Genomic DNA, 15,352 nt, shown 5'->3' with positions numbered 1-15,352 from the left:
CCCGTTGGCTCTGACGAACTTGGCCGGCTGGCTTCAACGTTGGCGTGCGGTGTTAGGAACATCAAGAACCAAAGAGCAGAGCAGTCCAGGCAGCATCCGAAATGATACACAATACGCATGATCATGGACATCAAACGAACACTAAAATATGGCAATTGGTTGCAACGGCCAAGAAAGAACTAGTGTGTAATAGTTGTTCACTCTGAGCTCTTACTTTAGTTCCATACCAATCCCTGAGGCTTGGTTTCTATGTGTTCTCTTCGAAATATTCTGAGCACGCCGTGCAGATGACCATAAAATCTAATTATCTAGCATGCTGTCACACTAATGCAATTGACACATTCCACGCCGTATAATCAAACATACTCCTTTGACACTCTAGGGAACTAGAAGTTGGAAAGAGTTTGGTTTTGGTTTCCCGAGATCATTAACACTGCATGATCAAAAATGAGATTTTTGGAGTGCCAATAACACTTCCCTTAAAAAAACACGGAACTCTATTCTATGCCCAATAGGCATGATCCGTACACACCAAGGCTATAGTCAGAGAATTTTACAGCCAGTTTAACGCAGTTGAGTAAGCTTATGTTATAGATGCTAGCACACATGTTAACCAGGAAAAAAAAAACTGTTCAGTGTAAAGATGCGTACATCAAGTGCTACCACTGCATTAAACTTTTGACCACTTTTGAAGGACATGGATGCATTCCAACTTAAGAAAACCCACCAGATTTCTTCGAAATTGCAATCACATTGAAGTTGAGGGAGTCGGGATTTTTCTGGATCATGCCCTGTATGACTTTAGCTGCATCCTGTTATGCAATAAAAAACTTATCAAAATGGGTGATGAAGGGCTGCAAACTGTACACAAAGACTCGGGTAGAAGGCCAACACGTTCCCACTTGAAATAAGCCAAAATAAACACATGAGAATAACTAATTAAACTGTTATGATCGAATTTTCCAAAACAGACACATTAACTTTTAAATCAGTTCAAAACGGTTTCAATTATAATTTCTTCTCTCCCTCGAAACTTCATCCATTTATAATCTTAGGATATTATGCCTCTTCCCCCTCTTTACTTGACCAAAAAAAGAAAAGGTTACTAAATGGACAGTTAAAACTTTTTATATGTTTAGGCATTGATTGTGTGGCAAGTGTCTTCGCCCATGAGCAGTAGGTCTCGGGTTCGAGACTTGGGAGCAGCCTCTCCATAAATGGGGGTAAGGCTAACCGACATTCACCTCTCCCAGACCCTGCGTAAAGCGGGAGCCTTGTGCACTGGGTATGACCTTTTTTTTTAGGCATTGATTGTGTGTTCTTCCTCTAATTCTCAGAGAGCACAGTGACATCTTAAATACCTGCAATAGACTGTCCGGTGAAGATGGACCGTGAGAGATTGGACCTGACTTCCTCCCATCAAGCTCATAAAGCTCCCCTACATATTAAAAGATGATATTGAAATCACAAATCCTACAGTAGGGTAAAAAAACTCTTCAAGAACCATCTCTGATCAATTAAGTCATTAATAAACAGATATAGAAAACGCATTACCGTCCACACATGCAAAGCAAATAAAGTGAGTGTCCACATTGTCGGATGCCTGCAAAGAAACAGGGTTAGACATGAGAAGCACAAACCATCTGAACCAAACAGAAGAAAAGAAAAGTGGAGAGATTGGTACTTTATATAATATTCTATGCTACTTATAATATATCACCTCTGTATCGCCACCATTAGCTGCTACTGAATGAGCAACTTCCATTTCTGTGTCACTTTCAAGGAATGCTGCACGCTACATTTGTATGAAAAATAGATGACAATAAGAGGCAAGAAGAATAATATGGCTCTATTGGTCAAACTGAAAGGACAAGGAAAATAGAACCTGCAATGGATCCATGCTTGCAGTTTTTTTGAAAAACCTATCCAAGAATGAATCCTCAACTGAAAAGAAAAAGGGGATAACATGGAAAAAAGAACTGTGATTAAAATTTAAAAAGAAATAGCGAGCAGTCGTCCAGAAAGAAATTAATTCATTAATTTTGGCTTCGACAGGGAAGCATGTTTTCCAAGGTTGCATACTTAACAAAGATCAAGCTCATTCCTCCACAGGAGTTACTTAAGGGAACAATTTTGGTATCTAGAACTCTCTGGTTTCGGGATTCTATATCCCTAATTTCCACAGCTACGTGGTCCACAAACATGTACTGTCCTAGTTAGAAACTAGAATGGCATACACCTGGGTGATAATAACCAAGAAGCTCATTTCCAATGGTATATTACTTTCCCCAGGTATTCTATATTATTAATTATCTTTTTAATTATATTGATCCGGTTGTTCCTGCAACTGTTTTGCATTTTCGAAAAGCAGGGTGATCCAAATGTTATAGGTAAGAGAAACAGGAATATGAGAAAAAAGAGAGCCAAAGGACGGAGAACGCATAGCTTCCATGCATAACTCTAATCAGAACTTACCCATAACAGGAAAACAGTATAAAACTTACCAAGTTTGATCTCTGAATTGATGTTTCCAACAGCATGAAGAAGCCCAATAGTTCCACAAGCATTGCCCACAGTTTGTTTCATAAAATAAACACTACCTTTGGGTTCCTACAGCCGGGATTTGCATTGCAAAACATCTAATTAAATCATACTACTTCAAATCAAGACAGAATGTATTTCAATACAAAATTCTCTTTTGATCAGTAAATCATTGGAAACACAAAGCAAAAAAACCAAGTACGCACGAAGTAAGTAAAACAAATTAACACAATCGAAAATAAGTGAGCATGATAAGAAAACATAAAACATAGTTGAATCTGAACATAAATTTCAACACACAACTGATCACTCAAAAGTTACTATCATCGCATGAATATGCAGATACGCACCATCCACATATATGCAGAGAGAGATCACAGGTCCAACAACCCGCGCAAGAAAACAAGGTTTTCTTTTTATAGAGCGCATCCAATCAAATTTCCTATCACTCACCTGTTTTTCATTTGCCTGCATCATTCTCTCTTCTTCAGTCTGAAAAGTATAGAAACATCCCTCAAATCAAGAGACAACTAAATTTCATATTGTTCAAAAGAAAGACAGATGCCGAGAGCTTAAGTTGCACACCAACCACAAAGTTCAGAATTACAAACTTGTATTTCAAGGAAAGAGACAAAACCTTAGCAGTTATAGGATAAAGAAACAGGACAGCAAGTACAGGCTTCGGAACCATTTCTAAGAGTTCTCCATCCAACCCGTAAACATCAAAGCATTCTGCCTCATTCTCTTGAAGACCCAGGCCCCAAAGGAACTGCAATGACCAAATATATTTCTTACATTTGATTTGGTATTTTGCACAATGAGGTAAACCATTGTAAAGTACAATGGTGCAAATGGTGCTCTTCCTGAATATATCACTTTACAAAAAATTATAAATCTAATCTGCAACATAACACACAAACAAGAGTACATGTAATCAAAACGACGAAGAATAGGATTTTCGAACTTCTGTTCTTTATTTAGGAGGTTGTATTATCTGCTGAATTTGATCATTTAACAGCTGAAAGAATAGTCCAAACACTTTTGCGCTTTTCTTCAGTGCAAATGATTTTCGCTACTCGTTACCATTTAATTTCGCCGACCCACTTTAGTGAGATAAGGCTTTGTTGTTGTTGTTGTATTACATTTTAATTTCGATAACCAAATTCCTGTTTAGCTTTTTATCAAAAGCAAATGTTTACTTAATATTCACCAACTGGGTCTCCCTCGCTAAAATTTTTAGTATAAACGAAACCGATACGTCTTCAGCATACTTGATCATCCCTTTGCCAACTGTTAATCACAAACTAGAACCCTAATTCCAGAAGAATCAAAAAGTTCCATCTTCCCCATCAAATTCGCACCAAACCCTAGCTCTCCGTTTTGCTCCCAAGAAAAAATTAAACTATTTTATTTTCTTTTCCGACGTTTTTTAGAGAAACAGAGGATAACCTAAAAAATACAAAAATAATTACGATGAATTTAATTTTTGCTTGAAAAGGAAGGCGATTGATTGAAGTACCTGGTTCATAACATCAGGGTTAGCTTCGAGAGGAAGCCATCTCTTAGCCGACGGGGCTTCGTCCAAAGCAGCCATGGCTTTCTCTCTCTCTCTCCGATTCGATTTTATTTTCTTTGTGCCTTTTCGTTTGGTGAGGTTTGAAGCTGGACAATCTGGGATTTTGTGAAATGCTGTTTTGGGTTAATATATAGGTTTGGGGCTGTGGGTTTCAAATAAGGCTTTCCACTTAATACACTGTTTATCGACTCACCTCTGGCCTTACGCTGCGAATGTCCCCCATTTCAAGGCCCATGCCCAGTGTGATGGTACCATTTCCCAAAATTTTTAGGCGTTTTTTAAGATTTTAACCCGATCTGAGCCGATTATCTCATCTCCAATAAAAAAGACTAAACATAGCCTACAAAAAATTATTTTTAAATAGATAGATATCAGGTTATATTCATATACAATCTTCAACCAAAGTGCTAAACATAGTGTCTCAATAATTTATTAGTTTAAAGTTTATACTTTAAATTTGTTGATTAATTTTATTAAACTATATGTTTTCAAAATTTGGCGTTGAATTTGAATTAATTATTGCAATTGAGGAGCTGGCCCCAAAAAAAGGCTTAGAGAGGGGCAATATTTGTCCAGTCTGATACCCATTTGGCCAAATAATGGCCTAGTGGGTTCCATAGAATTATAAGCATGTCATTCGTTGGAGATGAGTTTTGGACATATCAAGCCAATTTTTTGCTTTTGGACCTTTAGCCCTCTCTATTGGAGATGGCGTTAGTATTACTTATCAGAGTATAAATTCTACATAGGAAAAAAAAAGAATTTTACATGTCTTTATAAGAAATTGAGCTAATTTCTATATTGTCAATTTGTTTTATTGTGGAATCTCTACTTTATTCAATTACAGTATAGTGGTATTTCTCTTCACTTGTAAATAAGAGATCTTATATTCGAATTTCGTGAATGGCAAGTTCAAAACCAATTTAATCTTTCATCCCTTAGTGTAAATATCTCATTGCATCAATAAAAAAAAAAAAAAATTTAACCCAACCTGTAGTTCAAGTGGTTAAGACCATTTATCATTACATCTTAGTTTATAGGCTTGATTCTTCTCTCCCACTATTTGCTTGAATAAACAAGATTATAATTTTTGTTTTTTGGCTTTTAGATTTGTAAAGGGTCAGGCATGCTAGTGTGCTCTCGAGGGCGGTTAGAACAGTGCACACGACCAAAAATCATCATCAAGACTAGTTATTAGATGACATTTGATTAAAATTCAAAGTTTTGAAATTTTTTTTCATTAGGTTTTTTTTATTTTATCAAATTTTCGACATAAATTTTTTGAATTTTGTAACAGCCATGCTATTAAATTTCCGAAAATGCCATCAAGTTAGAGAATCACATTTTGTATTAGTCGCGAAACATTTGGTAAGTGCTTGTTCATAAACATTGTGAAGTTAATCCCATTTCATATGTTCCAACAATTACGAGAGCGCATGATATCATACATGAGTTCAACAACTTCAGCTCAGCATGTTTGGGTCTAAAGATCATACACAACACAAAGACGGTTCTTACAGTTGCAGTATTTCCCTCCAATCGGTTCATCCGCCACTGAAATTTTGGCTCATAACAGAAAGACAAGAGAGACATTCTAAATATGATAACCTGCAGTTCACTCGCTTCTTGCCACTGTTAGAAGAAATATGTGGAAATCTACTAGGACAATTGGTAGGTATGATTGAAATTATTTGATCCACTAGAGCAGCAGAGCTGCCCTTGTTAAGTTATTATGCTCATTTTATTCTTTGACAAACTATTGAAGAATATGCACTAAACTCAATGAAGAAGTTGAGGTTTAATCGTCAAACCAATTGATAATATAGAAAGTAGCCTAACTACTTTAAAGCATATGCAATGTCTTTTTTTTTTCTCATTTTGAGATTTCTACTCTCAACACTCAGCTAAACTACAAAGAGAGAAATTCGAATTTGTGTGTGAAGAGGAAGGTTAATTAATTGGCGTTGAGCAATCTGAGCAATCTAAGAAGCAATTTTCTCCTTCCAATGATAACTGCATTCTAAGTTTTTTTATTTTTACAACTGATAGTATTAGTGGATTAAATTGTTAAATGTTAGGAGACGAGAATTGGTGAGAATCAAACCCACACCATGGTACATGACATTAATGCTTTATGCTGTTGTAGTAAAGCGTCATTTGCACATTCTAAGCTGAAACTTTTCTATTACATGAAAAGATAGCAAATGCCACATTTGTTTTACAGGAGATTAAGATGATAAACTTGCTAAAACTTGCCTTGGATGAGTTCGTTTGTGTTGGAAAAATAGAGTATAATTGTTATATTATCACATATAAAATTAAAGAATAAGTCATACATTTAAATAAACAATTTAATGCATACAAACAATAATAAACAATGCTAAATGAACAAGAGAATTGAGTTAGAAACACCTAAATTTCAGTCGAGCTAAATGTTAAACATTTTGTCTTTAAGATAAGTTTAAATTCCACTACGGTGCTTAAGGTCGATCATCGTTATCTTCTAGGTACAGTGACCACATCCTTGTAATAGTAGCACTTCTACCCACAAGGCTCAAGTGAACCACAATTGTGTTGAAAACTCTTTCATATGGACTCAATGAGACATTACAAAACTCTCTAACAATAGTGTACTATATGCTTGAATATGTGAATGTAAAAGTGATTAAAAGACCATAAGGGGTTTTCCTATCTATAGAAGTTGAGATGTCTATTCAGAAACCATGTGACTCTTCATGAAGAGTCATACATTGCAACTCTTCATTTGAATTTCATGTTTGAAAAGACATATTTTTCCACTAAAAGGCACCGATGCTAATTTCTATTCAATTAATGAATGCAATATTATTATTATTATTATAATAATAATAATAATAGTAAATTTCCAACAATCCCTGCATGAATGAAAATTGACTCAACACTATGCAAATTACAATGCAGACAATAAAGAGAGATTCAGAAAGAAAGGCACAAGATTAGGATATGTAGCTTTGGCTTTGAACCTTCCATGGTAAATTACTATCAGATTTACTTGGTTAATTAGTGAACACAATGTCTTGAACTGTTCGGTCGTTTATGTAAACCATGACAATAGTAAACACACAATACTTTTTCAAACACCTCGTGGTTACTTGGTTGTGTTCATATAGGCCCTTAACAATTCCTAGTTTCTCATGAGTGCTCTATAGAATTAACCCCTTCAGAAATTATCATAGGAACAATCACATTCCACACTCAAGTTAGGTGAATTCTCATTAAGAGTATCCTGCAATACTTGACACACCCCGACCTAAAATCAAGGCATGTTGGCAGTCACGAGAGGGTGACGTAGTCATGTGCACAGTGTGGAAGTGATAAGGATATGAAATATACAAATAAATAAGAACTGAAAGCTAACTAATGTGCACTAATAAGCAGAAAGTGCTAGGAATGAGATACAAGTGTAAATACTCCTAATAAGAGCATAGAAGTCTAGGTGCAGTCCAGTAGGATAAGTACTAATTATACGGTACCAGAAGAAGTCCTACGAATAATATACTTTGTCAGAACCGTCAAGATCCACAAATGTCACCAACAGCAAGTCTACCTAAAACCTGGAGGAGCGCAAAACAGAAAGTGTCAGTGGGTAAAAACAAAGCTTTTCAATAATCATTTCATTTATCAAATGCTCTAACCCCTCACCGTAAAACATGTATAACTTTCCCAGAAATGGAATATAAACATATATATATATTCAAATCATGCTTCACATATCCATATTCATAAGTATGTCATGCCAAAATATAAAACAGAATAAGTAACTCAGATGAAAATAAATTCATGGAAAATAACATATTAGCCGAAACCTCTACAAAAGTCTGTACGGCTGAATTCATAGCTCATTAGTCAATCTAGCCGGAGTCACTACAAATGACCTATACGACACTACACTACACATAAGTCGTAACCACTGAAAGGGTCTGTACAACAAGACTGGGTGTAATATAGTTATGCTCAATGCTACGCACTCATGATAGCTATGCGATAAATTGCTAATCACCTACTAGTCGGAACCACCTATGATGGTTTGTACGACAAGACTGTGCATCTAAATTGGATCCAATTTGAGCATAGGGCGCGGGAGGTGACATTATAAATAGGCATGTACCATATCTCTGGCTAAGTCACAATCACCCGGGGTGCAGGTTTATGAGCTCTTAATCACATCTCCCATTATCAATATCTCATATAACAAAACATAACTCACATGGTACTTACCTGAGCGTCCACAGCACCAATTCATATTATGCATCATATACTAATTCATATGCTAAATATAAGTTTATATGCATGACATTTCAAAGCTTACTTTCATTTAAACACATTTTCTGTGAAAATATCAAGTATATAAATATATACTGAAAACCAAAAGCCTACTCACTGGTATGTCGAAGGGTCGTAGCCCCCGAGTCGCCCTTGACTGCGCTCGTCCTCGGGATAAGTCTCCCCTATATGCGAAATAACTACAAAAACATTAATTTAAAGCACATAACCAATACTAGCTAATAACTTCTTATACATTGCTCAACTGAGGTATATAAATATACCATCATGACCTACACAACTCTATGAACACGCCCAAAATTTTAAAATAATTTTTGGAGCCCTCACGCACCGTCACGCGCCGACAAGGGCACAACCCTACGCACGGCCACGCGCAGGGAACCCTAACGGAATCCCCTAACCCCGTTAGGAATATTCTGTTAAAAAGTAACATAAACCATTAATTCTACCTGACGGCATCAAAATATTCCGTCAAACTTTGACGGAATATTCTTTATCTTCTACCTTCGAACTTCGGCGACCCTCGCCGTCGCTGAAAACTGGAAAATCTTAAAATCCTTGTATCTCAGTCATTTTTTTACCCAAAACTCATGAAATTGGTCTCAATTTAAAGCTTATAATCCACGAAAACTCACCAATTTCAAGGCTTGGAATCCACGAAAACTCGCCAATTTCAAGGCTTGAAATCCACGAAAACTCGCCGGAGAAAGCTCGACAATCCGGCAAAAACTTAAAACTCGTCAAACTTGATTTCCCGACGTCCCAATCGCTTGGTTTTTCTTCTCCGAGCTTCGGGAGGATGATTCAAAGCTCCCAATGTCCTTAAAAACTCCTAAAAACCTCACATTAATTAGTGCATGAAATCTTGGGTTAGAGTTCTTGGGGTTTTTGAAGCTTTCAAGTTCTAAAAATAACATATACGAACTCAGAAGCTTATAAGGAGTTCAAATCTTACCTTCTTGACGTCGATCTGCGTTTGAATAAGAGGGTTCGAGATTTGTCCGTACACTTGTACGGACGTTGCAGAAAAATCGAAAGGGAGGGGAGAGAGAGTGCATAGGGAAAAGGTTGGGTGTGTGGTTGTCCTACTTGGTCTTCCAATACACAAAACAAACACTTTAAGTCCTAAGTGTTCCAAAACTTAGGAAAATCTTTGAATTGGTCCAAATAAAACTTAACCCACATAACCACACAAAACGTCCAAGGGTAAATAAGTAATTTCACACCGTCGAAAATAAATAATTTGGGACGGGCTGTGACAATACTTCCCTTGGAATTCTAAGTATTCCAAGCTATATGAATCATTAAGGGCAAAGTTTAACCTAATCCCAATGGCAAACAACACTATTATCATCATGGGATATGGGTAGAAGGAGAATATATTCTCCATAGTGCTACTCCAAGTTGTTATAATTTAGTTATTCCTTTTGAACTTAGATCTTGGAATCTTCAGTCAACTTAGTTGGGTTTCCACTATGACTACTCTAATTATGGGCTTTTAACCCACTCCTATCTAACATTAGCCTCCATACTTCAATCGTCATCTTCCAAGACGAAAGTAACTCATCCAAAATGAGTTCCTCATCCTTTTTTATTTAACTAAGAACTACATATCCAAAATGAGTTCTCTTTTTCATCCCAATAAATGATTTTGATTGTTTAGTTAGAAAACAACTATCAAGATAAAGATATACCAAAACTATGAAATTAAAAAAAAAACTATAAAATTAATTAAACATTGTTTAAAAGTAATTTAGTGTTAATGATTGGTAGAAAAACCAAATCTATATATATATATATATATAAAGGAAAATTTGTTAAAGATTTTACCACTGAAACTTATATTAAATCATGTTAAAAATAATTCAAAATTTTTATTTTGTTGTAAGCCTATTTGACTGAACTGTATAAATGACAGAAAGGGAGAGAGGTTGGCTACAATAGAGAGGGAAGAGAGATATGTAATTCTGAGGTCTATGTATAAATGACAGAAAGGGAGAGAGGCCGGCTACAACAGAGAGGGAAGAGAGATATGTAATTCTGAGGTCTATGTTGTATCACCCCCTTATGCTTTTATTTATAATAGTAGGATAGGTAGAATCTTTACTCTAATAGGATTACATTTCTAATAGGACTGCAACATATTTATGTAATTTTTTGCTTTGATCAGGAAAATCTAAATTAAAAAATAACAAGAAAAAGAAAAATGAGATAAAAACGAACAGGACTACCCTAACCGTCTAGAGCAAAAATCAAAGAAAAACTATCTGCCCTTGGCCCTTGCCTTTGTCTTTGGTGCCGTAGGCAATCTTCTTGACACTCATTCTTTGTGTCTTCCTTCTCTCCCTTTCCATGTACTTTGTTTTGGTGTAGAACTGTCGCCATGAAACGTTATAGTTGTTGTGATAGTTGTCATCTTTTGGTCCACTTTTGGCTCACACACACAGTTTACACAAGCTTTTGGATCCAGTTCACCTTCGATATGCGGTTGAAGCTGGAAGCCATGAAAGATGTCAAATTGCGTCGAGATCAAGTTTATCCAGTATGACACTATGGGTTTAGCTGGTGTGGTGACATATATGGATCTCAGATGCCCAGAGGATATGGAGTTGCGTCATGGTTTTATTATCTTTTTATTTTGTTTCTGTTTGATAATTTTTAGGAATTGTCTTAGAGTTTGGTTTTCTTCCCTTAGGAGAGTTTGCTAGTTTGATTTCTCTCTATAGGAGAGTTGCTTCATTTTAATTTTTATTTTGGTGTGCTACATCTCGTTTGGATCTATGTGTGAAGGGTGGAGCAAGTTTGGTTTGTTGGATTTACTTCACTTGGTGTTCTGTGATAGTGGTGGTGATTAGGTGATGCAATTAGACTAATGGACATCGTATTCCCTATCCCATTATGATTGAGATTTTTGTTCTAACTATTATGATTTGCGTCTCAAATTAGAATGATGCAGAAATTTGGTTTGCATTACCTCCTATTTAGGCTAATTGTGTCCTATTTGGGTTGGGTTTTTTACTTCCTTGTTGGTTTCTTTATCATTAAAAGATAATGATTTGATTTCCTTGCCTATTAGGATTTAGATTTTACTTCCTATTAAGATTCCTATATAAACCTAAGTCCTATGCTCTATAAATAGGACCTTAAAGATAGTGTCTTTAGTACGAATCATTTGTGTGGCAATTTGTTAAGAGTCAATTTGTGAGGTAGAGAGCAATTTGAGAAAACCTTCTCCGTTTGTTTCAAGTTGTCTACTCGTTTGGCTTTGTTAGCGATTGTAATTTATAGGTTTTGGATTGTGAGAGTTTAAACACTCTTTTGTAATCTCATTTTGTTTATTGAAATTCCTTGTCGTGCTTCGCCCGTGGATGTAGGTTTTTCGCCGAACCACGTAAATTTCTTAAGTTCCATTTGAAATTGTTTTTGCTTTCACTTACGACGTTATATTTGGTATTTTATTATAAACTACTTCTGCATAAAATAAGACTCACGTGATCTTCATTTAACACGAGGTTTAACGGTTTTATTAATTTGTGTAATCTTACAGTCCTCGATGAGCTCGGGTTTGAACGAGTTTTTAAAGTCTAGTCATTGCTTGGCGATGCTTTATTGTAATATTTTTTTATATAGTTTGCAAGGACCATTTGTGACCGAGTTCTTCATGATACGTAATGCCCTTTTTTTCAATGAATGAAATATCGTACTATTCTAAAAAAAAATAAAAATGAACAAGGAAAACTATGAAATGAATCAACCTTCTTAGATCTACAAAATATCAATTACAGAAAGTAAGAAATAATTACCTAAAATAGTTTCGGGGAAGAACGTCACTCAAGACCCACTAATACTCTTTCTTACTGGCGTCTCAAATGCTAGACAACCATAATTAAAACAATACAATAAAAAAATCCTAGAAATCTCGCTTTCAAACCTTGAGATCTGAAAATGCGACAGAAGATTTCAAAAAGAAAACTCTGTTGCGCTTCAATGATGGTAGATAAAAATCGTATATGATAGGTAGAAACGGTTCGAGACTTGTTTTATGGAATGGCGAAACACTGGGCAGGAATACGAAATTACATGCAACTAGACCCTGCTAAGTGTCTCTCATTTTGAAGACTTAAAAAGATGCAAACAAATGAGGACTAAAAAATTCAAAACAAATTTAGGGACTAAAGTAAAACTTGGGAAAAGTTTAGGAACCATTGATGCAATTAATTTTGAAAAAAAAAAAAAAAAAAAGAGAACCCCCTTTTTTCTTCACATAACAGAGTCTTCCTTGTGTTTTCATTTTGACATTATGTTTGCTTCATATATGCTTTAGGTGGATGACAAATGGGTGCCATGCAGATAGAGAACTAATAGAAACAAAAATATTTTAAACGACTTGAGAACTTAAAATTTGTCTTGGTAACCAAATACTTTCTTAAAGAACAATGTTTAGGTCCACGACCCCACATCCAATATTAAATTGAAGGTAAATTTCTGTTTACTACTCTTATGTTTCATAATTTTCAACATTTAGTTCATCAAATTTTTTTCGTCCCAGAGCCATACCTAAAGTATTAATTTTGGGACAGTCTCATACATCCGTTAGTCAAAATGTTAAGTCTGCCGTTAACTGATGACGTGGCGCCCATGTGAACAATGACTGGGCGCCACGTGTCATTAAAAAAATTAAAAAAATAATTAAATAAAAGTACTTACAAAAAAAAAAAAAAGAGAACCCCCTTTTTTCCTTCCCCCTTCGTCTTCCCCACTGGTGTGACGGTAAGCCCCTTGCCTCCCCCGCTCGCTCCCCTCTCTCCTCTCTCTCTTCTCTTCTTTCCTCTTTCCTCTTTCCTCTCTCTATCTCAGGTTTCTCTCTCCTCTCTCTCTCGCCAGAAAGGCAAAACCCTAAATCGCCGTTTACACCCACCTGAGTAAGTTTTCTCTCTCCTTTCTCCTCTCTTCTCTCTCCTCTCTCACTGTCTTTCTTTCTCTATCTAAATTTTGAATATATGGATCCTTGTACTATTAATCTGCCATTTACATTCTTGTGCATATTTGTATATTTAAAACCTTCAAACTTTATTATGAATTTGTTATTTTTCTCCTTGTTATACCCAAATTTCAAATCCCAATTTCTCATATTACGAAACCCTAATTTGCTGTGTTTGATTTTGGATGGAAATTCAGATCTGGGTGTTGTCTGTTTACTTGGTTGGGAGATATTGACCGAGAAACTTGTAGAGCTTGATAGAGTGGTCGACGGAGCCGGAGGCGAGGCAGGTGGAGTTGGGGTTGAGAGCGAGAGTCGTGATGTTGTCGCGGTGGTGGCAGAGGAGCTTGGGAGGGCTGGACAGGATAAGACGGTTGTGGATGGCAATTGTGGGGTCGAAGGATGAGACCGTCACGACATGGTAGGCATACTGGTCCCACAACACCAAGCAGTACGACGTCCCCCGGCCGCTGCTCGTGGGCTTGTGGGCCTCCCGGAGCTTCAAAGTTTAGATCTTCATGGCTCTGCATGCAGATCGACGAAAACTTGGATTTGGGTTTTTGTTGGATTTTCCAAATTTCTTTGTTGTTTGATTTTTTTTTATTCATGGTTTAGGAGGTATTTAGGGCTGAGATTTGATCTGGGTTTTGAAAGTTTTAGCTCGATTTTTGTAGGGTTGTTGATATTTCTGGATTTTGGAGATGAAAACTAAGATGGGTTTAGGAGGAGGGGTTTGGGATGATGAAGATAAAGCCATGGTTGTTGCAGTTTTAGGAACCACTGTTTTTTTTTTTTTATGAACCCCTTCTCAACAAAAAAAAAAATCCGCGTGCACCCGTAATGACACGTGGTGCCCAGTCATTGTCCACATGGGTGCCACGTCATTAGTTAACGGCAGACTTAACAGTTTGACTAACAGATATATGAGACTGTCCCAAAATTAACACTTTAGGTATGACTCTGGGACGAAAAAAACTTAATGTACTAAATGTTGAAAACCATGAAACATGAGGGTAGTAAACAGAGATTTACCCTAAATTTAAAATTTCAGTTCTCAAGTCGTTTAATTTTTTAAATAATTTGCTTTTTATATTAGTTCCCCATCTACATGATATCCATTTGTCATCCACCCAAGCAATATAGGAAGCAAACATTTTGCAATAAAAAAATGAAAACACGAGAAAGGCTCTATTATGTTACGAAAACCTCGCGGTATGTGTTTCGTGTTTTCTTTAATCAATTGCATCCATGGTTCTTAAATACTCTACCAGTTGTCGTAGGAATTAGAGTTACCAACATATGACACTAACACTATTTCCTAACAATACAATGCCTACCTACATTCAATCTGGTCCAACAACTGAGCTCATAACAAATTAAATAAAATACATTCTATAGAAGCTCTTGGACTAGATGCAATGAAGGCATTGTTTTATCAACATTATCAATGTTTTGTGGGGAATGATATTAGTGCCATACGCTAGGAACTCTAATTCCTACGTCTACGAATCCTATTAGGAATGAATTGGTCCACTAGAATGCAATGTTTTATACGAAGTAAGAGTTGAGGTTGTGTTTTTTCAACTACGAAAGGTACGTTGCCAATGAAGGCAAGCACAAGCACTCAAGGGTAGTGTTGAAGTGACTACGACATGACTGCCATGGATAAATGTCTAGTGTCACTATAACTTAATTATTTTTCAACAAAAATCTAAAAATATACCATACACAATGACACGTTGTAAATACCCTAAAATCATATTTCTGAACCTTTAATGATAGTTCATTTCATCACCGCCATTAATTTCAAGCAGGAGATTCCGTGTACGCTTAAACTAAATGGTGCGAGGTCAAGCACATGCTTTTCTTAGTAAAGACACTTTCCTAAGAAACTAGCCTCTGTTTAACAAAGACCATTTTGTTGTCAAGTG

The 15,352-nt window shown here is 36.1% G+C and overlaps 1 protein-coding gene across 1 annotated transcript; it reads right to left on the bottom strand.

Moving 5' to 3' along the window:
- Positions 1-479: 479 nt before the first annotated feature.
- LOC114825610 (ubiquitin carboxyl-terminal hydrolase 3-like) lies at positions 480-4,437 on the bottom strand. The gene is made up of 9 exons (XM_029104526.2): positions 4,061-4,437; positions 3,179-3,310; positions 2,995-3,033; positions 2,505-2,610; positions 1,886-1,944; positions 1,721-1,795; positions 1,555-1,603; positions 1,362-1,438; positions 480-812 (listed from the first exon to the last, which is right to left on the bottom strand). Exons 1-9 carry the CDS (start codon positions 4,133-4,135, stop codon positions 714-716), a joined length of 711 nt encoding a protein of 236 aa, XP_028960359.2. The 5' UTR covers positions 4,136-4,437; the 3' UTR covers positions 480-713.
- Between the last annotated feature and the right edge of the window lie 10,915 nt (positions 4,438-15,352).

This window comes from Malus domestica, chromosome 06, assembly GCF_042453785.1.
Source record: "Malus domestica chromosome 06, GDT2T_hap1".
Taxonomy (NCBI): domain Eukaryota; kingdom Viridiplantae; phylum Streptophyta; class Magnoliopsida; order Rosales; family Rosaceae; genus Malus; species Malus domestica.
The sequence above is the reverse complement of the archived record's forward strand: the minus strand, read 5'-3'. Positions and strand labels throughout refer to the sequence as shown.

Bases quoted from the DNA above. Each gene is read 5' to 3' on its own strand.
- LOC114825610 (XM_029104526.2), bottom strand. From the start codon at position 4,135: ATGGCTGCTTTGGACGAAGCCCCGTCGGCTAAGAGATGGCTTCCTCTC. The intron at 2,611-2,994 runs GTGAGTGATAGG...TCCCGGCTGTAG, and splicing joins TGCAGGCAAATGAAAAACAG to GAACCCAAAGGTAGTGTTTA. The intron at 1,604-1,720 runs GTGATATATTAT...GTTTCTTTGCAG, and splicing joins CTAATGGTGGCGATACAGAG to GCATCCGACAATGTGGACAC.